Here is a 27,200-nt window from a genome sequence, read left to right on the forward strand (position 1 = left end):
CTGATCTATTGAATTTAAATTCCGTAGACTCCCTTAAGGATTTAATTGCCGGGTTCCCGCAAGTGGGGAAAAAACCAGGGTGTGGGAAAAACAGGGAGAAGTCCACGTTGTTGCACCAATTCTCAGGGGAAGGCTGAAACCAGGTCGTTTTAGTGACTTGGTTTCTCTGTACTATACATCCAGCCGGCAGGTGGAGCTTAGCAGATTGGAGTGTGGTGTAGAGATTTAGAAATAATGATGTAAAAACAAGATAAAAGGAGCTTTATGCCGAGGGAGAGAAATGTCTGCTGAAAGACTCAGGGCAGACGTGGTTATCTTTTGTCCGTTGAACTTAACTTAGAGAACTCCGAGGAACTTAAACATTTTAATTTAACTTAAAATTGTAACTCAAATTTATTTTGAGATACGGTGGTGGGGGGTTTCAAGTGTCTCAGGCTGGCTTGGAACTTACAGCTACAGTGATTTTGCATTCCTGACCCTCCTGCTTCTATCTCAAGATGCTGGGATTATGGTTGGGGGTAGCACTGCCATTCTGGTTTTATTTAGTACTGACCTTTGAAGCAAGAGATTTGCAGACTGCAAACGAAGCAGTCTATTGATTGAGCTACACCCCCAAAACCTTGAGGTTCTCTCAGAGAGCTTAGCATCTAACTGAAGAAAACCTGACTTAGGAGCGGGGTAGTTCGGGAGTAGAGCCCTTGCTTAGTATACCAGACAGGCTGAGGTTTAATCTGTACCACTAAGCACACTTGCCTAGCCCACCCACATACAGGGGACCACTGAGGCATGTATGACCAGAATATTGAGAGCCAAGAGACACTCCTGCCCTTGGAAAAAAAATCTATAAAACTTATTTGGCCAGTCACCTAATTCCTCTACAGTTAGCACACACCCAATGGTATATGTGTGTGCCCAGAGCTGCAGGAAGTGTCACATGCGGGTCACATGGTCCATATGATGCAACCGTCTCCATGGTCTCAAAGATGACCACAGCATGTTAGAGCAATACGAGGTTTTAATGAATGCCCCTTGAAGGCATCTTCTTTCCTACCATTCCCGATGTACCAAGGAGGAAACCAAAGCAAGGCAAAGGGCAGGGGTTGCCCAAGATCACACAAGCAAGTGAGGGCCAAAGGTGGTGCCGGAATTCACAGCTGCGGAAACCGTATCTCCACCTTCTCTGTCTGGCACCTTGGAGAAGTTGACAGAACCAAGCACTTCCTCCTTTAGGGCGTAACAAGGAAACACAATGTATTTTCTGTTTCTTCCTTCCCAAGTGTATGTTGCAATACGGTCTAAAACACAAAGCCCAGACGAATCAACTTCTTCCCCGAGTCCTCCCACATAGCGATTAGAGTAGAATTTGCAGCAGCTTTTGATGCACAGAACTTGTCTTGGGAAGAATAAAATGAGACACTGTGACCTTCACTTGACCTTAACAGAGAAAACAAAATGTCCTCCTGCAGAGGCATGTGAGAGGGTTTATAGCAGAGTGGACTGCCCTGCTTTATTAGGGAGGCTGATTGGTCTTCTCACTGAACACCACCATGTTAGTTCCTCTGGGCAATGGGGACAGACGTCTTGTCTGTTGGCTGAATCTGCTAAAAGCGAAAGTAGAAAGTGTTTGAGGGTTTTCCTTTCACCGTGTCTGCGGTCCCCAGTGCTACCTACCCCTACCACCAGCAGCGCCTTGAACCTCCGTCTGTTGGGAATGCAACCTTTGCTGAAGGTAAAATGCAGGTACCCAGAGACAGCATGGGGCTGTGGATCGAGGATGTCCGCAGCAGGCAGTCTCCTCCCAACTCCTGCTTATCCTTCAGGACCAGAGTCTGGAAGAGGCAAGGGAAGCTGAGTTGAGCATCACTAGGAACAATCTAGAACCCAAAGACTCTTTGTGAATACCTTGATTTTTACTGAAGCTAGGCTGGACTGGGATACTGCTATGGGAGACACAGCAGAAGGTCACAAGGTCCATACAGTTCTCTGAGGACTCTGTACCTCAAGTGAACCTGGCTTTCCATGGGTCCCCAAGGACCTAAAGTCATAATGATTTTCAAGGCTTATCGGGCTATCAGGAGGGTCCTGTCCCAACGACAAGATACCCTGAGCTGACAGCACACGACTCTGTCTGAAGGGAGAGAGTGAACCTCCTTGGTCCTCAGCACATCATAATTCTTGATCCTCAAGAGGCAAGGGTGGCCTGAAGGTCACATCGATCTACAGCCACAGAGTTCCAATCAGTGAAGCAGGAACCAGAAATAGCTGGTCTTGCTATCCATCTTCAGCAGGGCGGCCTAGAACCCACACTGTGGAAGACATGGACATCTATGAAGTTGTGGGCGGAGGCCTCACAGCCGGGGTAGCCTAGATTCCAGGAGAACAGGTCCTTGTCTTCACAGATCCCCTGAGTCCTTCATTATCGTCCCTGGAGGCTCCTCTGGCCTCTAGGTCTCTGGAGTCAGGAGGGTTTCCCGATTTGATGTGAACAGAGCCCGCCCGCCATTTTTACAGGCCCCTCTCCACAGACTGCGTAAGGTAGGCAAGACCAGGCCGTCTTCCAGCCATGAACCCCAGCACTCCTTAGCAAAAAAGGGGGTGGGAGGTTCTGTTTCCATTACCCTAGAGCTGGCTTCAGAAAGATTCAGGGTCCGGGACCCCTCTCTTCTGGAGGGAGTGACCTGACTTCTGACTCGGACTGCTTCCATAGAAGGACAGGCCGTATCAGCAATTGGAGCAGCCTGGTGTTCTGGATCCCGGCCCTGTGGTGGTTTTCACCTCAGCCTCTGTCTCTGTAACTGAGGACTTTGGGGCTTCTTCTTTCCCCTCAGATCCGAGGCCCTGGAGATATTTCTTCCAGCCTGTCAGGCAGTGCTGGGCAGCAGAGCGGATCTCTCCACTCCGCAGGGCATAAATGATAGGATTGACCATGGAGTTAACAAGGCACAGCATGGAGCAGAAGGCGAAGGCCTCCTTGACCTTGTCACTCAGTGTGGTGACCAGGCTATGGCCCATGAGAGCCAGTGCAGGGAACCAGCATATGAGCAGAACAGCCATGACCAGGCCCAGAGTCTTGGCCAACCTCACGTCTAGCCGCATCCGAGCTATCCCAGGCACCTGCCTGTCCTGGTGCTCAGCCAAGCTGGCTACATGCTGGTGTGCTTTCCAGAGGACATACCCATAGGTATAGATGATGCCAGAAAAGAGGATGGCAATGAAAAGAAGCCAGCCCAGAAGGTAGTCGTTGGGGATCAGGGGGAAAAGTTCAGAACAGGGACTAGGACAACAAGTCCACCCCATGAGCGGTAGGTAGGAGATCAATGCCGAGAGGACCCACATGACACCAAGGGCCACCAGTGCCCTCCCACGGGTGACGAGAGCTTTGTAGGTAGGTGGGTAGCACAGACATAGGTATCGGTCAACAGCGGTCAGCAGCAGGCTGCCCACAGAGGCCGTGAAGGTCATGGTCACGCTGCCGATCTTCAACAGGAAGATATTCCTGGAGTCCACACCGTGAAAGACGTGGAAGATGACGAAGTTGCAGGCAAAGATGACGCTGGCCAGGAAGTCAGCTCCGGCTAAGCTGCCGATGAACAGGTACGAGGGCTTCCTGCGGAGCCGCTGCGAGGACAGGATGAGATAGAGCACAGCCACGTTCTCCAGGGCGCTCAGCAGCCCCATCAGGGTACACAGCACCGCCACAGCGATCTGCTGTGCATCGCTCAAGATCATATACTCCTTCATAGGGTTGAACTCCAAGCCGCCATTGGAGCCGTTGGTCAACTCCAGCTCCCGGCATCCCGCCATGGACAGACAGGCTTTGGCTGCTTCTACCGGAGCTGTTCCGGAGGACTGGGCTGTGGGCAAGGAGAAAAGAATCCTTGAAGGTGACTTGAAGGTTAACAGTGACTACGAACCTTGAGAGCTGCCACTAATCAAACATTTACCCAGGGGCCGAAAATCTCCATTTATAGTTTGCTGTCAAGCATTTATTTAGCTTTTTAATTCAAGACGGGTCTTTTTGTTTCCAAACGAGCCTTTTGTTTTCTAAAGAGACAAATCCTGAAACTTCCCTTTGAAACCCAGGGGAATTCCTAGGGGCCAACACCCAAGAGAACAAAACCTAGAAGTGAAACTGAAGATGTAGGGATATTATTATTATTATTACTATTATTATTATTATTGTGTCTACACACGTGTGCTCACATGTGACATGTATGTGCAGACATGAGTGTGCCACAAGAGTGTGTGTGGAGGTCAGGAGTCGGTTCTGTCCGTCTACCATGGGTCCTGGGAATAGAACTCAGGCCTTCAGGTTTCCCCACAGCTCACTTCTACTCACTAAGCCATCTTGCTGGCCCGATTCCCTTTCACTTTTGGAGACATGATCTCACGGGTAGCCTTGAACTCAAACCTCCTATTTCAGGATTCAAAGAAGCTGGGATTCCAGACAAGTCTGAGCTACCAAACCTGGCTTATATCTCATTTTCCTTTTTTTGTGTTCTTCCAGGTTTGGTAAGATACTAAAGGCCTAGTAATTATTTGGGGATGGGAGCAAATACTTTGGTTTCACCTCAAGTGATGCGAAAATAAAGATCATATTTAGATAAATATTATCTAAAAGATAAATATTTTATGGTGTGTGGTGGTACATGCTTTTAATGCCAGCATTCATCAGGCTGATTTATGCAGATCTCTGTGAGTTGGGGGCCAGCCTGGGTTACATAGGGAAACCTTGTCTCAAAAACAAACCTTTTTATAGTCCTGTAGGGAATGTAGCTCACAGCGCTTGGGAGATGAAGGCAAGGGGATTGGTTCAGAGCCATCTTTGGCTATGTGAAACTCTGTTTAAAAAATAACTGTCCTGGGGTTGGGGATTTAGCTCAGTGGTAGAGCGCTTGCCTAGAAAGTGCAAGGCCCTGGGTTCGGTCCCCAGCTCCGAAAAAAAGAAAAAAGAAAAAAAAAATAACTGTCCTAGATAAGACATAGGAATCCCATTAATTTAAGCATCACATAATAAAACATTTTAAAAATATAAGCACGTCCTGCAATGGAAGAAAAAACTTAGGACAAGTGAACACTGTATGAAGCATTATTAAACTTCATAAGAGAGCAAATTACACATCTCTCTAAAAAGACCAAGTTTCCAAACAGATAATGTGGGACCATTCTGTCTGGAGGCCCCATGAGATGTGAACTCACAAGCCCAGGAATGAGCAATGAGCACGCAAGAGTTAACCCGTGTGTCAGCTGGTAGGGTTATATTTCCCATTTGCAAGAGATTTGTATAACTCTTGGGGATACCTTAGAAAGAATTAAAAGAAGGGCCGGGTAGTGGTGGCACTTGCCTCTAATTCCAGCACTCTGGAGGCAGAGGGCAGGTGGTCTCTGTGAGTTCAAGGCCAGTCTGGTCTACTGAGCTAGTTCCAGGACAACCAATGCTACCCCCAAACCCCAAAACTAACTAACTAACTAACTAACTAACTAACTAACCAACCAACCAACTGACTAACTAGACAGATAAATAAAGACAAGAGGCAAAAAAGACTGCTCCACAGGGAGAGTATGAATCTTGAGATACGGCCCAACACTGAGTTCAATCCCTGGGCTTCATGTGGTAGAATGAAAGTTGTTCTCTTATTTCCATATATATACCATGGCATCTCCCCCAACACACTGCCACACACACACACACACACACACACACACACACACACATGCACACGCACACACACACATGCACACACATGAGAATAAATGAATGAATAAAGAAACAAATACAATTTTGTTCTATTGAGGCAGGGTTTAGCTCTGGCTGTGACTCACCCTGTAGACCAGGCTGGCCTCAAACTCATGCCTCTACCTCCCTGGTGCTGGGATTAAAGCTATGAGTCACAACTGCCCTGCTTCCCCTCAACCCCTCAAACAGGGTTTCCTTTATGTAGCCCTGGCTGTATTGGAGCCTGCTCTGTAAACCAGACTGGCCTCGAACTCAGAGATCCACCTGCTTCTTCTGCCTCCCAGTACTGGAATTAATAAAGGCAATAACTATTATTTCAAAATTAACTCACATAAAGGGAGGAGGAGGAGACCTGGTGACTAGGTCTGTGACTCAGAGACTCAGGAGCTCTGTCTGGATTACAGACTGAGTTCAGGCCCAGCCCTGATGGCCTAGGGAGACCACAGCTCAAAAAATCAATGAGTAAATAAATAACTTGCAGTCCATATAGAGTTCGAAGCCAGCCAGGGCTAATGTTATCTGTACCCAACAAACCAATCAACCCCCAAAATAAAACTGTCCTCTAAGAGACCCTCACAAAAAAAAAAAAAAAAATCACTTATCTTTTTAGCAGACGGAAATTCAGCCCAAGAAGGAACAGAGGAAGTCGGACATTGTGAGCTGATAAACTGAAATATACATTTAATCTACTCAATGTTGTCCTTGGTTATTATCTGTTAGTTTTCTATTTCTTCGAGAGAGGACCTCTTTACGTAGACCAGGCTGGCTTTGAACTCATAGGCATCCACCTGCCTCTGCCTCTCAAGTGCTGGGATTAGGTCGTTGTCACCCAGCCTCTATTTACTTTTTACTCTTCTCTCCTGTGTCTGTATGTGCTTTTGTGTATGAACCTGTGTGTGTGTGTGTGTGTGTGTGTGTGTGTGTGTATGTGTGTGTGTGTGTGTAGGTCAGGGGTCACTATCCAATGCTTTCCACAATCGATCTCTATCTTTTTTGGTGGGTAGGGTCTCTCCTGGAACTTACCAATTCAGCTAGACTGGCAGGTCTCCAAGTCCTTCTGTCTCTGCCTCTAAAATGTTATCATTTCAGACCCACACAATATTTAGATTTTTTTTTTTAAGATTTATTCATTTATTATATATAAGTACACTGTAGCTGTCTTCAGACACACCAGAAGAGGGCATCAGATCTCTTTACAGATGGTTGTGAGCCACCATGTGGGAATTGTGCTGGGAATTGAACTCAGAACCTCTGGAAGAACAGTCAGTGCTCTTTCCTCCCCCCCCCCGGGGGGGCTGGGGACCGAACCCAGGACCTTGTGCTTGCTAGGCAAGCGCTCTACCACTGAACTAAATTCCCAACCGACCTTGCACTTCCTAGGTAAGCGCTCTACCACTGAGCCATATCCCAACCCCCAGTCAGTGCTCTTAACCTCTGAGCCATCTCTCCAGCCCTAGATTTTTTTTTTAATGTGGGTGCTGGGGATATGAACTCAAGTCAAAATAGCAAGCACTTTCCTGTCTGGGCCATCTCCCTGGCCCTTTCGTCTGTTTGGTTTTTTTCTTTTCTTTTCTTTTTTCTTTTATCTATCTATCTATCTATCTATCTATCTATCTATCTATCTATCTATCTATCACCTACCTATTTTTATTTTTGAGACAGGGTTTCTCTGTGTAGTCCCCTGGCTGTCTTGGATGTCACTCTGTAAACCAGGCTGGCCTCGAACTCACAGAGATCCACTTGTCTCTTCCTCCCAAGGGCTAGGATTAAAGGCGTGTGCCACCACTGCCCGGCTCTATTTTGTACTTATTTATTTTTGTGGTGCCGGGGAGTCATGTAGGACTTCCGTTGTTTGTTTATGGGGCAGCTTAATCCACTCCTCACTGCAGTACACTGGGCTGCCTGAACATAAACGGCTCAAAGCATCCACTGTGCTTTTACATTTCTCTCTTTTTTTTTTTTTTTTTCTTTTTTTCGGAGCTGGGGACCGAACCCAGGTCCTTGCGCTTCCTAGGCAAGCGCTCTACCACTGTCCACTGTGCTTTTTACAAAGGCCCCCCAAGCCCCACCCAGCTGGCCAGCTACTGCTTCGGAAGAAACTTTCCTTCTGACCTCCAGGCTCTCCTCAGGCTTCATAGCCCTCCAAGACTTTCCTTCGCTTCATCTGCCCGATGGAGCCTTCCGAAGCCTTCCCAGCATGCATCAGCCTCCCAGCATGCTCTGCACACGTGGGCCAGTTCTACATGCTGCCTGCCCCTTGACTACATCAGTAACCCGGAGTGTGGAATCTAATTTCTACAGATCATTGCTCCTGGGGCTGAAGAGACAGTTACTTGGTAAAGGTCCCTGCCAGACAACTTGAGTTGGAACCCCGGGACCCACACAAAGATGGAAGGCAGAATCAACAAAGCAAGTTGTCCTCTGGCCTCCAGAAGCCGGCTGTGGGACACATGGCTACATACATACATACACACACACACATACACACACATACATGCCCACAAAATACATAAATAAAATTGTAATAAAATTAAACAGTATTATTCCCAACCATAATTTGATTTCATCCGTACGACACTGTAATAACTATAATATAAGAATTCAAGTTGCGGGGTTGGGGATTTAGTCAGCGGTACAGCGCTTGCCTAGTTTAAGGCCCCTGGGTTCGGGTCCCCAGCTCGAAAAAAAAAAAAAAAAAAAAAAAAAAAAAAAAAAGCTAACTGTCTCAAACCAATAAGCTAACTAACTAACTAACTAACTAACTAACTAACTAACCAACTAAGGAAGTAAGTAAGTAACTGTTAGGGAATGCCTTACCCCATTCAGAGTCAGCATAGATGTTTGCTGGGTGGCCTCGGCTGGTGCCTACGCCTCCTCACTCAGGCACGGCGTGGCTGCAGACAGCTGTTCCTGTCCAGAGTGAGTAGGAAAGGAAATGCAAGCATTTGATGGACATCCTAACGAGAGAACAACAGGATGCACAGAGCAACAGGAAGCCCGGCCCCCCGTCCACCCGCAGATAGAGATGCCCTCTGGAAGTCACATGGTGCCTTCTAGAAGACCTATTAGGGCAAGGACGCGTTCGATGAACAAGTGGCTGCTCTGGATCTGCCTCTGTCACCCTCGGCAGGTGACTTTGGGGTGACTTCCCCTTTGTGAAGTTACAATAACAATGCCCACTGATTCTTAGGATACTAAGTTGGACCGAGGATACTCATTGTAGTTTCTGAAACTGGGAACTGGCGAGTTCTTTCCGACCCCTTCAAAATGTACAGAAGGCCTACCCAGCTCGCTCTGGTGGCACACGCCTTTAATCCTAACACTTGGGAAGCAGAGGCAGGTGGATCTCCAGGAGTCTGAGCACAGCCTGTTCCATGTGGCAAGTTCCTGGCCAGCTACATAGTGAAAGCCTCTCTCAAAAGCAGTAACATGTGTGCGTGCAAACACACACAGACACACACACAGACACAGACACACACACACACAGACACACACATACACACACACACACACACACACATACACACACATACACACACAAATACACACACATACACACACAGACACACACACAAACACACACACACAGACACACACACACAGACACACACACACACACATTGGGTATCCAGTGCCTTCTTCTGACCTCTGCAAATACCAGGCACACACATGGTACATAGACATACACGAAAGCTGAACACTTATACACGTAAAAATAAATGTAAATAAATGTTTTAAAACTATCTATCTATCTATCTATCTATCTATCTATCTATCTATCTATCTATCTATCTATCTATCTGGTTTCCTGAGACAAGGTTTCTCTGTGTAGCCCTGGCTGCCCTGGAACTCACTCTGTAGCCCTGGCTGGCCTGGAACTCACAGATCTGCCTGCCTCTGTCTCCTTTAGTCTTTTTTTAGTGCTGAGATTAACGATATACGCAATCACACCTGCCCTAACTAACTCACTAACTAAATAAACCGAATGCCCATACATCTTCTCAGGAGAAAGGATTCATGCTTTATTTCCACTTTGTCTTATTTTATTATTATCATTGCTAGTACTTTTAGCTTTAAATTTTACTTACTTATTACGTATTATCACTATGTGTATGTGTTACATATGTGTGAGCCGAGATGTTCAGGAACCACGATGCACCTGTGGGTTTGTGGGGTTGAAGTCAGGTCATTAGGCTTGTGTGGTAAACCCCTTTTGCCCACAGAGCCGTGTCCTTTCTGAGACAGGGTTATATCCAGGCTATTCTGGAACTCAAAATGTGTTCAAAGCTATCCTTGAACTTCTCATCCTTCTAATTACTACTACTATTACTATTATTATTATTATTATTATTATTATTATAGTATTTTTTTATGTAAGAAGGAACCAAGTAGAAACCATTCTACTTTGAATAGGGGTCAAATAAAGTTTGACCTCCCTGGGTAAATGTCATCCTAGTTGGCAAGTTGAATGCTAGGCAACCAGTTGAACACCCCAACCAGGGCTGGAGAGATGGCTCAGCGGGTTAAGAGCACTGACTGCTCTTCCAGAGGTCCTGAGTTCACCCCAGCAACCACATGGTGGCTCACAACCATCTGTAATGGGATCTGATGTCTCTTTCTAGTGTATCTGAAGACAGCTACAGTGTAATTTTATATATAATAAATAAAAATAAATCTTTAAAAAAAAAAAAAAAACTCTGTGGTATTCTGTCTCAGGGTGGCAGATCAGCTCCTGGGTCTGTTCCCTGGCCCTGATGAATCAGTGGCAGCCTAGACAATACATTCTTTCATCTGTTTAAATCCTCACTAAGAGGAACGTCTGCAGACACAGTCAGCTCCCGCGTCCTAATTCAGGTAAAGAGCTTGCTTTTCTGCACTCCTGTGACTGCTTGGGTTGTTTTGGACTTTTGGAACCTGACATTGAGATCCTGGGGACACATCAGGCCTGGTAATTCGTCTTTCTTACCAACAGGTCTGAATGTTTCCAAGCCTTCACAGCCACAAGTGTGTGTGAGAATCTGGCATAGAACACACAACAATCTCATGTTCAACAGACGTTAGGACAAAAGAGAGCCAACCAGCCCCGGCTTTCACGCCTCCAGGAAATGCCTAGCCCAGGTCCCTGCTGGTGGACACACTAAGGCTGTGGCTGGGACCCTGACTCAATCTCACTTTCTGGGAAGGAACTGTGTGTGTGTGTGTGTGTGCATGTGTGTGTGTGTGTGTGTGTGTGTGTGTGTGTGTGTGTGTGTGTGGTGTGTGTGTGTGTGTGTGTGTGTGTGTGTGTGTGTGTGTGTGTGTGTGTGGTGTGTGTGTGTGTGTGTGGTGTGTGTGTGTGTGTGCATGTGGTGTGTGTGTGTGTGTATGTGTGTGTGTGTGTGTGTATGTGTGTGCGTGTAGTGTATGTGGTGTGTGTGTGTGTATATGTGTGTGTGTATGTGTGTGTGTGTGTGTGTGTATGTGTGTGTGTGTGTGTGTGTGTGTGTGTGTGTGTGTGTGTGTGTGTGTGTGTGTGTGTGTGTGTGTGTGTGTGTGTGTGTGTGTGTGTGTGTGTGTGTGTGTGTGTGTGTGTGTGTGTGTGTGTGGGTATGTGTGTGTGTGTGTGTTTGTGTATGTGTGTGTGTGTGTGTTTGTGTTTATGTGTGTGTGGTGGGTGTGTATGTGTGTGTGTGTGTGGTGTGTGTGTGTGTGTGGTATGGTGTGTGGTGTGTGTGTGGTGTGTGTGTGTGTTGGGTGTATGTGTCGTCGGGTTTTGGTGTTGTTGTGTTGTGTGTGTGTGTGTGTGTGTGTGTGGGGTGTGTGTGTGTGTGTGGTGTGTGTGTGTGTGTGTGTGTGTGTGTGTGTGTGTGTGTGTGTGTGTGTGTGTGTGGTGTGTGTGTGTGTGTGTGTGTGTGTATGTGTGTGTGTGTGTGTGTGTGTGTGGTGTGTGTGTGTGTGCATGTGTGTGTGGTGTGTGGGGTGTGGGGGTGTGTGGGGTGTGTGTGTGTGTGTGTGTGTGTGTGTGTGTGTGTGTGTGTGTGTGTGTGTGTGTGTGTGTGTGGGTGTGTGGTGTGTCTGGAAACTCTCAGGAAAAGGTGTAGCAGGTGTTTTGTTTTCACGTGAAGTGAAAGTGTGAAGTGAAACAGGGTCACAGAGGAGATGGCCTCTGCTGTTCTACCCATGGAGGGGACCGGAAGGAAGCCCGGGACTTCAGCACCCTCTGTGGGAAACTAAGATTTGATGCCTCTGAAAAAACCGAATTAATTTTTTGGTTGCTTTTGCTTGGGCCTGGGATTGGGGCAGGGGAGGGCTGTGTTTTAGTTCGTGTCTTGTCAACTAAGTCTTCTTCTGGGCTTTTCTCTTTTTTTTAAAGATTTATTTATTTATTATATATAGAGTTCTGCCTGCATGTACAGTTGCATGCCAGAAGGATATCAGATCCCACTACAGATGGTTGTGAGCCACCATGTGGTTGCTGGGAATTGAACTCAGGACCTCTGGAAGAGCAGTCAGTGCTCTTAACCACTGAGTCATCTCTCCAGCCCATTCTTCTGGGCTTTTCTTTTCTCATCTTTAAAGAAGGCAGGTTGATGGTGGTGATTCATAAGCTCTCTGGATCTCAATGTACTGAACGTGTGTGTGTGTGTGTGTGTGTGTGTGTGTGTGTGCACTAAAGATAATTATTATACAGCTTAATATATATAACTCTATAATATTATTTATATATTATTAGTTATAAATCATATATTATGTATTACTATTTTATTATATCATATTATTATATATTAGTACTAGTAATATATTAGTCTAATATTAGTATCTATGTATAGCTATTGGTCTAATATATATTAGTCTAATATATATTCAAATATATATTACATGTGTATTAGATAAGAGCTCTACCATTGAGCTACCTACCCAGACCTTCACTCCAGCCAGCCCCCATCTACAAGTTAGGAGGGCGTTTGTAATGCATGGAGCTGCCAGCCAAGTCTCCGATGGGAAGCCCTTTTCTAGCGTCTCTCAGTTGTCCCAGGATTCTGTGTGGTCGAGCTCAATTCCTGTCAATCCTGCTTTCTTTTTCATTTCTCCAAGCCTGCTTTTTATTTACCATCTATCACCCTACCCAGACTTCTAGGGCTGACCTCTGACCTCTACAATTACACGCGTACATACAGAGAAACGATTACAGCGACAGTGACAGCGACAGCCTAAGTAGAAGCTGCCGGAGGGACAGAGGGACCAGGAGATACTGCGGATGAGATGCAAAACGAAGGGTCCCAGCGTGGTCAGAGCCTTACCTTGGCTTTGGCTCCTGTTCTGTGAGAAGCCATTTATTCTCTGAACCCAGAATGGCCACCCAAAAAGCACCATGACAACAGTTTGGTATTGAACTATGATCTACGTGTTGGTCTCTCTCTTACGTAGCTCTGGCTGTTCTGGAACTTACTCTGTAGACCAGGCTGGCCTTGAACTCACAGAGATCCACCTGCCTCTGCCTCCCAAGTATGAGGATTAAACACCACCCCTGGCTACATATTGTCTCATTTAAATGTCAGCATGGACACCAAAGATGTGTAACAGTGTTTTCTCCACTTATGGTGTTAGAGCAGAGCAGAGTTCTCGGCTGTTGAGGGAGGGGAGGCTGATTCTGAAAGAGACAATTTCAAGATGGCTTTTTTTTTGTTGATGTTAATTATTGTAACAATAGAGCCTTATGTAGCCCAGGCTTGACTCAAATTTACGGTCACTAAGAACGTCTTTGAACTGCAGCTCCCCCTGCGTCTATCTATCTCTCAAGTATTGAGATTTCAGCTCTGCACCACGCCAGGGTTGGCTCAGTGCTCCAGAGCATTTGTAGCTCTTCCGGAGGACCCAGGTTCGATTCCAACCACTCACATAACAAACAGTTCACAACTCTCTGTAGCTCGGTCTCCAGAGGATCAGATTCCCTCTTCTGGCCTCTGACGGCACCAGGCTTATCCATGACACAAACATATATAATGCAAGCAAACCATTCATAAACACAGAATAAAAGTCCCTTTCAAATACTAGAGTTACCGTTAGTGTTTACGATACAGCAAGCGACCCTCAAACTGCTCACCATGGAGGTGAGCTCACTGAAAGGACAGGGGCTGGATCCCTTAGTGGTCAGAGCCCCGGCTGCTCAACCAGAAGATCTAGGTTTGATTCCCAGCACCCACATGGCAGCTACCCAACTGTCAGTAACTCACTCCATTTCCAGAGAATCCAGTGTCGTCTTATGCACACAATGTGCACAGACATGCATGTAGGATACCCATGTGCACACAGAATAAATCTCAAAGAAGTTACCAGAAGCTCTGGGAACATAGTTCAAGTTATAGAGTGCTTGCATAACATTCTCAAAGCCTTGGGGTCAGTCCCTGGTACTATATAAACCTGGCATGGCGCGTGCACACACACACACACACACACACACACACACACACTCACACACACACACACACACACGCCTTTGATCCAAATACTTGAAAAAGGTAGGCAGATAAGAAATCCAAAATCGAGAGAAGCCGTACTTGAAAAAGGTAGGCAGATAAGAAATCCAAAATCGAGAGAAGCCGTGGCAGGACAATGGAGGCTGATGTAAAGATCTCGCTCTGTGTATTTACAGGTTGTTATTAATGTTCTCAAGGGATGGATGGTACCAGGCTTTGTATGTTTAAGTGAGCAATTATATCTTATCAATTGGATCTAAAAAAAAAAAAGAAAGAAAGAAAGAAATCCAAAGTCATCATCCTTGGCTATGTAGTGAGTTTTTGGTTAGTCTAGATTACATAAGGCCTTGTCTTTAAAAGGAAAAATGGGGGAGGGGACCATAATAGCAGTTCAGAGCCCTCCCCCAGCCGGCCATAAGCTAAAGCTAAAGGGTAAATGCAACTGGCCCTGGCTTCCCTACTTTCCCTAGCCTGAGGCAACTAACACTAAAATGTGCCTGCTGTCTCTTTTTTTTTTTTTTAGGAGCTGGGGACCGAACCCAGGGCCGTGCCTGCTGTCTCTTATCTCAGCCCTGCCTCCTGACTTTGCAGCCTCAGAGGATAAACAGTCATTAACCCACTGCTAGGCCAAGCGCTCACCACAGTGGTAGCCATTTTGCCCCATGCCTGCCAGCTATTTCATATTAAGGCTGTTATATGCCTGCCAATCATTGACACAGAGAAGTAACTTGACTGAGAGCAGGGTCGTGATGACCGCATCCCCTGTTATGTGCTGTATGCTATGAGGTTTGTTAATCCTAAGAAGTTTCACCGCGGGTTGGGGATTTAGCTCAGTGGTAGAGCACTTGCCTAGCTCACCGCTAGAAGCTTCACTAAGGACCCACCAAATTAAAGCTCAATATGAACTGTTGCGTCTAAAGTAGCTTGAGTCAGAGCTAACCACTGGGCACACTTCCAGCAGTGTGGGGCTTGCTGTTTGAGCTTTTATAGCTGGCTCTGAGACATGGTCAGGGTCGTAGCTTTTGGGTCCCTGAAGCTATGGCTCTAATCAGTCGTGGGGTGTGCATTCAATAAAGCATCCCTGTCTAACTAAGATTAGTGTCTGTGTGGTTTGTGGGCGATTCCTGAACCCCAACAATTTCTTCCAAGAAGGAGAAGGGCAGTCTTTGAACCCAAGGCTCACATCATCCGGGGCAGAGTGACGTTTCCATGGCCAATAAAAGCCTCACTGGGTGAAGGCAAAGAATGGTTAGGATCTGTTTTGTTTGTTTGTTTGTTTGTTTGTTTTCCAAGAGAGGATTTCTCTGTGTAGCCCTGGCTGTCCTGGAACTTGATCTGTAGGCCAGGCTGGCCTTGAACTCTTGATCACCAGCCTCTGCTCTCCGAGCGCTGGGATGACAGACGTGTTCGACCCTCTGCTTTGGGTTTTGTTTTGTTGTTATGGTTCCTTTGCTCTTTTTTTTTTTTTTTTTTTTTTTTTTTTGGTTTTTTTTTTTTTGTTATTGGGTACCAAAACCAGGGCTTTGCGCTTCCTAGGCAAGCGCTCTACCACTGAGCTAAATCCCCAACCCCTCCTTTGCTCTTTTGTTAAGGTTTGTTTCTCAGTTCTCAGGCCTTGAGAGGCAGACTATCCCTTCCTGAACTCTGATATTATTATAAGCCAGCTTAGCATTTCCTCTGGATCAGGCTCGGCTTCTTAAGATGTGTGTGTCCCTAAACCTTGAACCCTTAGGGACTTTGGGGACTCAACAGCTCTGCCCCTGCGGGCACCCGCCTTACATGCACATGCCCAACAGGGACACACACCCTACAGTGGGGTAGTGCTTGCCTAAAAAACATACAGCCAGGGCTGGAGAGATGGCTCAGCGGTTAAGAGCACTGACTGCTCTTCCAGAGGTCCTGAGTTCAATTCCCAGCAACCACATGGTGGCTCACAACCATCTGTAATGGGATCTGATGCCCTCTTCTGGTGTGTCTGAAGACAGCTACAGTGTACTTATATATAATAAATGAATAAATCTTTAAAAAAAAAGAAAGAAAACATCCTTACTGCCTGACTAGTGAGTGGCTGCTTGGGCTCAGCCTGCTCCTGAGGCTTGGGTCTATGAAGTCAGGGAGTTTCCTTCGAAGCAGGCACAGGGGACTTTGTGTGTGTTGACCCCCCTTTTTCGCTGTTGTTGTCCAAATTCATTTTCTTTTTCTTGTGGTTCTGGTGGTTGCAGCTGGAGCTTCCTGCGTACCAGGTAAGCACTGTACCACCAAAATCATATCCCCAACCGCCCCACCCCCCATCCCCTTCTTCTTTTGAGATGCACTCACTAAGTGGCTAGGACAGCATAGACTGGGCAGGGCTGTAGCTCACAGTGATCCCCCTGCCTCTCTCCTGAGAACCAGATTAAAGGCATGAGCCATTGCCCTTGGCCATTCTTGCTAGGATAGCCTTGAACTCATAATCCTTCTACTTCAGCTTTTTGAGTAGCTGGTCCAGCTCCCATGTTGTTTTAATCTAATTATGCATTTGAAATGGTCAGATGGTAACTGTCTATTTGTGGCTACATAGTCACAGAGCAGCCAGAGCTGCCCAGGGAGAGGAGGTCCTGTCTCAAACCAAAAAACCAACGAGCACCAGAGAGACTTGGTGAGGAGAGGTGGGAAGGGCTGGCTGGTGTGGCTCTCCCTTTCCATGTGCATCAGCCGTGTGCTGGGGAGATCGTTACCTTCCTCAGGGAAGTTCGAGCAGACCTAGGTGGGAGACTGGGAGACTGCCATTGTGTGGCTGCCCTGGAGTGGTCACCCCTCTGTCCATAATGTGCTCTCTGTAGGAAAGGAACTTTTATGCCAAGTCAGGTAGTAAGGCCAGGGGGACATGGAGCTGGAATGATAGCAGGTCTTCGTACTCCTCTGCACCTCAGGGATAGGACAGGGTCGACTTGTGTCGGACTTTTGTCATCCTCTGTGGTCTTCCCTGATGGCTCTGGACCTCTCCCTGACTCATCCAGATTTCATAGAGTGGGGTCCCTACCGAGTCTTGATTTTGATTTGTTTAAATGATTGCAGCATTAGGGTGGGAGGCGCAGTTCAGACGGGTTCCCCCAACAGAAGGGGGGGGAGGCATGGGAAAGGGATATAAAATGTCTCCAAACACTCTGTTGGTTATGACAATAACCACAACATTACTGTTAGTGTTGAATGACAATTCTAGAGCCATGCAAGGCACGTGCAACACAATCTTGTGGTGCTGTCACTGCTAAACCATGTCATATCTTGCTGGGAAAACTCACTCATGGGCTCTGGACTGCTAGAATCTGGTAGTGACAATGTAGCTGTCAGGGACCCGGGAACCACAGGACAGCAGCTGATGGATCAATTAAACCTAGCAGGAACAGTCCTGTCATGGAGGATTGGGATAAACGTCTGGGAGACAGATGTTCCTCCTACCCCTCAAGGGTGGGAACTGCTGGTTGGTTTGTTTGTTTGTTTGTTTGTTTAGAGACAGGCTTTCTCGAAATTTATTCTGTAGACCGGGCTGGCCTCGAGGGTGCTGGGATTTGAACTCAGGTGCTTGATACGAGCAAGACGTACTCTTTTTTTTTTTTCTTCTTTTTTTCGGAGCTGGGGACCAAACCCAGGGCCTTGTGCTTCCTAGGCAAGCGCTCTACCACTGAGCCAAATCCCCAACCCCATCAAGACATACTCTTAATCGCTGAGCTATCTCTCCAGCCCCATAAAAATAATTTAAACTAAACCTTATATTATTCACAAAGCAGAAAGAAACCAACGTATAATTTTGTAAACAATGCATTTAATTTGAGCCTTATGTTACTTCTGCTGTCCAGTAGTTTAGGTTGACATGTGTGCGTGCACGTGTGTGCACGCGCACACACACACACACACACACACACACACACACACTATTTTTGGCAGTGCTGTGAATCAAACCAAGCTTTACGTGTGGTAGGCAAATGTTCTACCACTGTGCTATATTCCCCGACCGCATAAATTTAAATGTTTAAATCAAACGTTAAGGGCAGGGAAGGAAGAAAGCCTAAACAGTACTCTTATTGAAAATAGCACATTTGTTTGAGGTGTTGGGGTACTCCTATAACCACAGCGCTCAGGACACAGCTATAAGCAGATCTCGGTAGGGCCAGCCTGATCTGCAGACCCAATTCTAGCTTAGCCCAGGCTACACCATGAAACTTTGTCTCAAAAATAAAAAAGAAAGAAAGAAAATAGTAGACTGCGACATCAAGTCACTTCCTTTCTCATGAACCACAGGAAGTGATGAGGAGGCTTAACAACCCCCACTGGGGCTTGTGCGTTTTGACACCCATGGGAGTCAAGACCAGACCTGAGATGGTCAAGTCCAACTCCGCTCTCTCTTATGTCACTGTGCAAAGGTTGGATACACTTGAGCACTAAGTAGCTAAATGAAGAAAACACACAAATAGACACTAACCACAACCAACACAGATACCCTGGCTCCCACCCACTACCCCACAGGGTTTCTCTGTGTAGCCCTGGCTGTCCTGGATCTCACTCTGTAGACCAGGCTGGCCTCGAACTCAGAGCCACCTGCCTCTGCCTCCCAAGTGCTGGGATGAAAGGCGTGTGGCATAAATTTGTAGTAGAAAAATACTAACAGCCAAGCTTGCCCATAGCAACGTCACGCACCCAATAAGCTCTGGTGGAAACAGGCGGGAGGCTGGAGCAAGGCTCAGAGATGCGTGCACAACTCTTGCAGAGGACGGAGTTTGGTTTTCAGTATGCACACCAGGCTGCCCGTAACTGCCTGAGGGTCCGTCCAACTTTAGAGGGACCAGGAATCTCTAGCTTCCTTGGGTACCTAGGGCACTTGAATGCATACACACCCATACATAGATCATTATTAAAAAATTAAAAAAAAACAGGGGTTGGGGATTTAGCTCAGTGGTAGAGCGCTTGCCTAGCAAGCTTAAGGCCCTGGGTTGTCCCCAGCTCAAAAAAAAAAAAAAACAAAAAAAATATATATATTAAAAACAATGACAAAGGACCTGGCTCAGTGGTGATGAGCAATGGTGACTCCCCAAAGGACCAGGGTTTGATTCCCAGCACCAACGTGGTGGCACACAACCGACCACAACCCCAGTTCTAGGGAATCTGGAACCTTCTTCTGAGTTTTACAGGCTCCTGACACATACGTGGTGCACACACTACACACAGACAAGACACACACAATAAATACATCTGTCTTTAATGAATCAAACCATCGAACACTTGTAAAACGTCCAGATGAACCCACACGAGGTATTAGTGCGGACAGAAAGGATTATAGGTAACGGAAGTGAGGCTCCATGTTTCTCGTGGTTTGGTGCTTAAAGGGATAATCTATAGCCGGATGTGGTGATATCTGCCTGAAATCCAGCACTCAGGAGGCTGAGGCAGTCGCACCTGAATTGAAGGCTAGCCTGGGTTATACAGTGAGTTCAAGGCCAGGCTAGACTGCTGAGAGAGAGCTTATCTTCCCAAAGATGCCCCCAAACACATGAATTTATACATTTCTTTTATTTCTCATTCTGTCTGTGTCGTGTGGGCACGCATGTGTTGTGGGTGCACCTATGACTGCATATGTGTGCACGCGTGTGGAGGCCTGAGGTTTATTCCTCCATCACTCGTGGCCTCATTTTCTGAGCTGGGTCTCTCATAGAACCTGGAGTGCGACAGTTCAGATAGACTGACTAACAAGCGAGCTGCCTACCTCAGACGCCTCCCATTGGGGTTCAGGGATGAGACACCACATCTGACATCTCTGTGGGTGCTGGGGACCCAAACTCCAGTCCTCATCTCATTCTACTTACTGAGCCAGCTATATTATATCTTTTTTTTTTTTTTTTTTTGAGCTTGGGATGAACCCAGGGCCTTGTGCTTGCTGGCAAGCGCTCTACCACTGAGCTAAATCCCCAACCCCTGCTATATTATATCTTAACCCTAAACTTATACCTTAACAAAAAAGATTAGGACTGGATGGATGGTTCAGTGGTTAAGAGCGTTTGGTGTTGCCTAGCAAGCACAAGGCCCTGGGTTCGATCCTCAGCTCAGGGAAGAAAAAAAAAAAAAAAAAAGACAAAATAAAAAGAGCGCTTGGGGGCTGGGGATTTAGCTCAGTGGTAGAGCGCTTACCTAGGGCGCAAGGCCCTGGGTTCGGTCCCCAGCTCGAAAAAAAAAAAAAAAAAAAAAAAAAAAAAAAAAAAAAAAAAAAAAAGAGCGCTTGGTGGGGTTGGGGATTTAGTTCAGTGGTAGAGCGCTTGCCTAGCAAGGGCAAGTCCTGGGTTCGGTCCCCAGCTCGAAAAAAAAAAAAAAAAAAAAAAAAAAAAAAAAAGCGCTTGGTGTCTTGTGCACCCAGGACCCATGCTGGGTGGCTCACAACTGCCTGTAATTGTAGCATCAGAGGACTGGAAGTCTGAGCTCAGATGCACACACAGCCCCACTTAATTAAAAAGAAAAGATTTCACTTTATTCAAGTTTCATTTTTATTCAAGTTGTACTTGTTTGTTTTATATGTATGGGGTTTTCGCCTGCACACATCTCTGTGGACTGTGTTCATGCCTGATGCACACAGAGGCTAGAGAGGGCATCAGATTCTCCGGGGATGGAGTTATAGACTTTCTGAAATGCCATGTGGTTGCTGGGAATTGAACCCAGGTCTTCTGGAAGAACAGCCAGTGCCCTTAGCCACTGAGTCAACTCTCCGACCCTCATCATAAATCTTTTTTTTTTTTTTTTTTTTTTTTTTTGGTTCTGGGGACCGAACCCAGGGCCTTTATGCCCTAGGCAAGCTCTACCACTGAGCAAATCCCCAACCCTCATCATAAATCTTAAAAAAAAAAGTTTTCCAAAACTAGGAGATGTTATAAGACCCCATAGTAGCCTTACCTCAGGAGCACAACCCACAGAGCACAGATTGACAAAGTGACCGCTGCAATAGCATGAGGGTATAAGGTTTTTAATCCACATACGTGGGGTTGCTCATCCACTCAGGGAGTGGCAACCCCGAAGCCAAAAAGCACACAACTTTTATTCCTTACAGAGGGCAGACTTCAGCAACAGGGTTAGCTGGCCTATTCTCATTGGTGGGACACAGGACAAAGGATCTGGTCAGGTATTGGCTGGCCTGTTCAAGGGGCTGTTCTTGGCTCGGTTGGTCACTTTCCTCATCCAGCCCTACTACACCTTGGAGAATCACTGGGAAAGGGCTAAGTTGGCAGGTCCCTTAGAGGGGGAGAGGAACTGGGTGGTCGGGCAGGGTCAGGATGACACCCTGTGGTTGCTCCTGAAATCTACCTCAGGGAGGGGTAGGAGGAACAGTTGTTTTTGTTTTGGTTGGTTTCCATTAAGCCTGGTCACTCTGACCACCGTATTGCTCCCGTATTCCAAGAATTTCTTACAGCTTTGTTTCCTACATCTGTGAAACTTATTTCTTCAGAGACATGGCACACGCCTGTAATCCCAGTACTTGGAAGATGAAAAGGATCTTGAATTTTAGGTTAGCCTGGGCTATATAGTATCTTAAAAAGCAATATAGCCTAAGCATTTTGTTCTGGTCACTCTGGTCACTTCACTGGCACTCAGATTGTCCCTTGACTTAAGCTTGACATGTTCTGAGTTTTTGAGGAAGGCCAGACACTCTCTACCTTTGTGTAGCTTAGTCTATGAGCCCCTTCTTCTTGCTTGCTTTTGGGGTGTGGGATATTCCTGGCTTGTTTCTGTCCCCAAGTCATGCCTTTGCCATAAGTCATTAGTAAATTGCTATCCTACCTCTCTTCCCGATCTGTTGGCCTGTTTTCCAGAAACATGTATAGTTCTCCATAGGTCCCCAAACCCCTGCCTGTACCACCCAGTTGGGGACCACCTAGTACCTCAACACATCCATGCAGAGGAGACACAGGAAGGGCTCACTGAATCCGGACAGAAGCACCACCATGAATGCACCTGTGGTTCTCAAAGAGGAACTGATGGCGCACAACCCCTGGGGAGCCGGGGGCAATCACTACAGCAGGGCAGCGGGGGTTTGAGTGGAAGCTCCTAGGCACCATAGAATCAAGACTGCCAGGCTTGGCAGAGGGAGAAAGTTACAGGGAAGGAGAGAAGAGACGTCACAAGTCTTCGAGGACACCCAACCTATAAAGTCACTTTGGAGAGAGGTCCCACCAACACCCTCTCCTCATTGGATCTCAGTAGCTTGCCTCTCCCTGTTGGGGCTAACTCCCCGCTGCGGCCCCTCCTCTTCCCGCACACATCACTCACCTCGCTAGTCCGACCTCTAGCATTAGGGGGTCTTCACTACTTGGGGCACCCATGCATAGTGGGCTTTTCTTCTCCTAGGATGGAAGAAAGGACAATTTCCTCCTCTTGGGGGCTCTGCAGGGAGTGGGAGGGGGTGCTCCCAGGGAAGCCACTACTGAGTAAGTGCCCTGCTTTTGCTGGGGCTCTTGCTTTGTCCTTGGCAAAGCCGTTAAACTCTAGCCCTCAGCTCCTTCGTTTCTGTCCTGGGACGGGGTGTGGGGGTGGGGATCAAGGTATTATGGCACAAGACAATGCCAGTGACAGCCACAAGCCCAGGGAGGGAAGTCCTGTGGAGGAGGCCATGGGATGAGGAAACTTTGGGGTTTGTGGTTGGAACCTCAGGCCCCAACACATAGTATGCTTCCCTCTCCCCGTGGCCCGGCTGTACATACTGTGGCATCTAAAACCTTGCTCTACAAGGGACAATGACAGCAGTGACCTGGACTGGGCTTCATACCTATGAGGGATTCTTTACCAGTGTCCAACTGTTTACTCTCTCGACAGAGTAGGGCTTGGCTAAGACTGGCCTGCTAGTTTTAATTGAGATAGTCTCTGGATTGGAGATTTAGCTCAGTGGTAGCAAGGCCCTGGGTTCGGTCCTCAGCTCCAGGAAAAAAAAAAAAAAAAGACAAAATTGAGATAGTCTCTTTCACAATAGCCCTGACTGGCACTGAGCTCTCTATGCAGGTCAAGACGATCTTGGGCTTCTGCTCTTCCTGGCTTGCCCTCTGGAGGGCTGGGATCACAGGCCTGTGCCACCATGCCTGTTTCCTGCGTCTCTGGGGCTAGAACCTAAGTGGCCTTGGTTTGAGTAATAGCTTTGCCCACCAGCTCAGGTGGGTTTCAAGTCTGGGTGGGCTTCAGGTTTCCACCTTATTAATCGTGAGTGACCGTGAGCCACTGTGAAGGGCACACAAGGGGAACCGCTGCACATCGCCTTCTGGCGTAAGTATCACTGGTGGTTTAAGACACAAACAGGCACGTGCGTGAGGCAGGCTGGGAACCACAGGCTGCCCTGGTGGAGCTGAGGACACAGAGGTTCAGGAGCTGATGCTTATCATACTAGGTCATCTAGCTAGCGAGGGAGGCTAGCTTGGATCTGTCACAAGCCTAGCGTCTTCCACTCCCACCTGCCACTCCCCACTTTCTTGACCAAGTGCCATTGTGCAAGTCTGTACTGCGGCTGAGTCTCGCTTCCCTTATCTGTATGATAAAGCTGCCCATCTGTCTGCAGACAGCCTTCTGTCCCTCCTGCCTTAGAGACTTTTCACAATCATAAGCAGAAGCTGCTTGAAAATTCTCTTCTCGTCGTTCCTGAGTATCCAGCCCAGGGAGGTGGAGCTAGTGCCCAGGTGGGCGGAGCCAAAAACCTCCAGTAGCTGAAGTCACAGGGGGAGAGCCTTGGGCTAGAAAGGGATCCCAGGACATGGGCCCCTCCAGTAGGGTCTGGGTGGGCTCTGATCCCTGGAGAGATGGGGAAAGAGGCTCCCCGGGGGAGATTGCTGAAAGTCAATTGCGTTTTAAGTCTTGACAAAGAATCTGGGACTATGGCTGTTCCAGGAAACTGGTAAAGCCGGACCTGTCAGGGAAACGCTGACATGAGGATGAAACGCATCTTTTGTTGATGCCAGAGTATCACTGTCTGTGACCCGTGAGGCAAGTCCTACTGGCCTGGCAGTAGGAGGCTCAGAGTTCTATTGTATGTGATTCCAGCAGAATCAATACAAGGTTCAGCCACCCTTAGAACACGCAGTGAGAGTAACAGGAGCAGAAGGGTTGAGGACATGGCTCAGCCTTTAAAAAAAAAAAAGCTTGCTGTGCAAGCACAAAGACCTTCTTTGGAGTCCCCAGAGCCCATAGGAAAAAGCTGGCATAATGATGAGTGCCGGTAATCCCAGCACAGCGAAGGGGAGACGGGAGGATCCCGGGACTCACTGGCCAGCCACACTAGCTGACTGAGTTTCAGGTTCAGTGAGAAACTGTCTCAAGAAACAACGTGGAGGTCAACTTGAAAAAGACACTGACATCAACCTGTCTCGCTTCCACACGCTTACTTACACAGGTGCGGGTGTGGGCAAGCATTCACACTCCCAGGCGTGCGTGTGCGCGTGTGCACACACACACACACACACCACACATACCACACAAATAAATAAAACAGGGACAGAGAGATGAGGAGGTGGCCATTTCGGCAGTTTAACTGAGGAAAGGGGAAGGGTAGCTTCGCAGATGGAGATCTGCACGGGGCCACGCAGGTTAGGGAGCAAGCTCCTTTGAGCTACAAGCAGCTGCAGAACTGGGGCATTGCCAGATGTCCTGAATCTGCCATCAGCCCTTCTTCTGTGACCTTGGTGCATCACATCTCTCTTGAGAGAGATTCCTATTCTAGGGAAGGAACTGGCACCTCCTTTTCTCATTTCTGACCCACAGCGTGGGCAGAGTGGGCCAGCCCAAACTCTCCACCAAAGCTATGCACTGAGCCCAGTGCCCTTGTCTCTTCCTAACCAGGTCGCCTGACTGAGCCCTTACCATCAGCCTGAGGGTGGTATTCTCGGACCTGCACTACCCAGGAGGAAAAGCAGAAGGCCAGAGAGGTGGAGTTATTTGCACAAAGCTGTAGAGTGTTAAGAATTAGGATTAAACAGGAGCCTCCGGCCCAGGACTCCCACTTCAACATCTGTCTTTCCTTAGTGAGTGTGACCTCCAAGGAAGCAGAGCCCTGGCCTCATAGGTCCAGTGCCTTTCATTGTATCTGACATCATTTTGCTGTGCCTCAAATTTTTTCCTTCTGTAAAACAAGGCTTCAGATTGCCCAGGTGAGTCCCAAGACCTTAGACTTCTGGGGTCCTTTTCAAACCCCCAGCTGCTATGAATGGCCTGGTAGAGTTGGCCAGGCAGCCAAAATGCTTGTACCCAAGCCGGTGTTCTCAAGCGATGCCCCTGGGACTTCGGGGGAGTGGCACGCAGCAGCCTCCCTCTGGGGAGCATGGGATACGGGTAGCATTTACCACAGATATTGAGTTGTGAGCCTCTAATAAAGGAAACCTTGAAGGGGCCTTGGAGCAGAGCCCAACTGCAGAGATCTGTGTGTCCGGGAACTCTGTCCTCTGGGCTTGTGTGGCCCTTTCTTTACTGCAGCTTTGGTTATTTACAAGAGGCATTCCAACCACTTCCACCTTCCTGCTTCACCCCTGCACACCTCCTGTTCGATGCTTGTAGTCTTGGGAGGTAGAACGTCAACTAATGGGGACACCGGGGATATCACTAGTTTTGGGCAGTTGTCACCATGGTGGTGTGGGCTTTTTGATAATGCAGTTGCCCAAGCCACTCATGTTCCTGCAGACAACAGCAATAAATTTGTCCCAATCACTAAGCTGGACTGGAAGGAAATTTTCTTTAGTCTTGAGTGGCTTTCTGTTTCAGGAGTGAGTAGAAATAGACTCCCCCAAAAGAGCCACCTAGGTTTGGGGTTTTGTTACGGTGGTGAAAGGCAAGGGAAATCCTGTCTCAGGAGAACAAGTCTTGAGCCTTGCTGTGACGCATGTTCTCAGTCTGACATCCATCCCCCTGCCTCAGACAGTTCCCCCTTCCTTAGCACAACAGAGGCTTTCTGCAACAAGGAGTCTGAAGTAAAACACCAAAGGGAGTTATACTCACAGTCATTTGTCAGCCGCTGGCCTCCAGGGTCTTGTGAAGCCTTGTCCTGGCTATTTTGTATTTAGATCTGGAGACCTGGACAGGACCCCCACGTAGGTCCAGGGAGCTGCAGCCCCAGCCTGGTTTTTCTTGCTTTTACACTTTCGTAGATGAGTGAGTGAGAGGAGGTCTGGCCTTCCGTCCGTCCCTGTTACCACTTCCCCTCTGGGTCCCCAGTGTCACAGTGTTCTTGCCTTACAGTTGAGTTCTCTCTTCCTAGGAACTCTGGTCAGGGGAGGGGACAGGCCTAGGCCATAGATTCCAGAAACTTGGGTTCTAATCCAGCTTAGGTGTATGCTATCCAGAAACTCACTCAACCCTCTGTAAAGTTTACATCCTTTGTGACAGGGTGCCAGGCTACACGTGTGCCTCTGGTGCCCCCCCCCAGAGCTTTGAGATGCAAATGCCTGCAGGTGTAGGCAGAGGTCATGAATGAGCACTGACTGCTTGTTCTAGTCCATTCTGTGGCTGTGACAAAAGCAAGTTCAGAAGCTGGGTGTGGTAATACACACCCTTAGTTCCAGCACTCAGGAGACAGAGAGGCATTTCAGGGTCAGCGTGGTCTCCATGGCAAATTCTAGGACACCCAGGGCTACATATAGAGATCCCACCTCAAAAAGTACAAAACACAACAACAAAAGGAAGTGGTATGTGTGTGTGTGTGTGTGTGTGTGTGTGTGTGCTTGTGCTTATGTGTGTGTGTGTGTGCTTGTGTGTGTGCTTGTGTGTGTGTGTGTGCTTGTGTGTGTGTGTGTGTGTGTGTGTGTGTGTGTGTGTGTGTGTGTGTAGGTTTATTTCAGCTTACAAGTGACAGTTTCTCATTGAGAGAGACATCAGAGCAGGAACCCAAGCAGGTACCAGAAGCCAGGCTCATTGGCTATCAGTGGTGGTTGGAATATGCTTGACTGTAAGAGTTGCTTTAGTCATGGTCTCTTCACAGCAACAAAATGCTAACTAAGACACCATTCCACATAGCATTACCTCTAACC

At 47.6% G+C, this 27,200-nt stretch overlaps 1 protein-coding gene across 2 annotated transcripts; it reads right to left on the bottom strand.

Moving 5' to 3' along the window:
- Nucleotides 1-997: 997 nt before the first annotated feature.
- Cnr2 (cannabinoid receptor 2) lies at nt 998-26,392 on the bottom strand. 2 transcript variants are annotated; one of them, XM_032888165.1, is made up of 4 exons: nt 26,173-26,216; nt 2,776-3,854; nt 1,745-1,829; nt 998-1,601 (listed from the first exon to the last, which is right to left on the bottom strand). In XM_032888165.1, the coding sequence occupies exons 2-4, from the start codon at nt 3,802-3,804 to the stop codon at nt 1,483-1,485; spliced, it is 1,233 nt and encodes a 410-aa protein (XP_032744056.1). In that variant the 5' UTR covers nt 3,805-3,854; nt 26,173-26,216; the 3' UTR covers nt 998-1,482. The 2 variants fall into 2 exon arrangements, with proteins under 2 accessions (XP_032744056.1, XP_032744063.1); XM_032888172.1 differs by adding an exon at nt 8,555-8,647 and having other exon boundaries at nt 998-3,854; nt 26,173-26,392.
- Nucleotides 26,393-27,200: the final 808 nt, after the last annotated feature.

The sequence above is a fragment of the Rattus rattus genome, chromosome 1 (genome assembly GCF_011064425.1).
Source record: "Rattus rattus isolate New Zealand chromosome 1, Rrattus_CSIRO_v1, whole genome shotgun sequence".
NCBI lineage: Eukaryota > Metazoa > Chordata > Mammalia > Rodentia > Muridae > Rattus > Rattus rattus.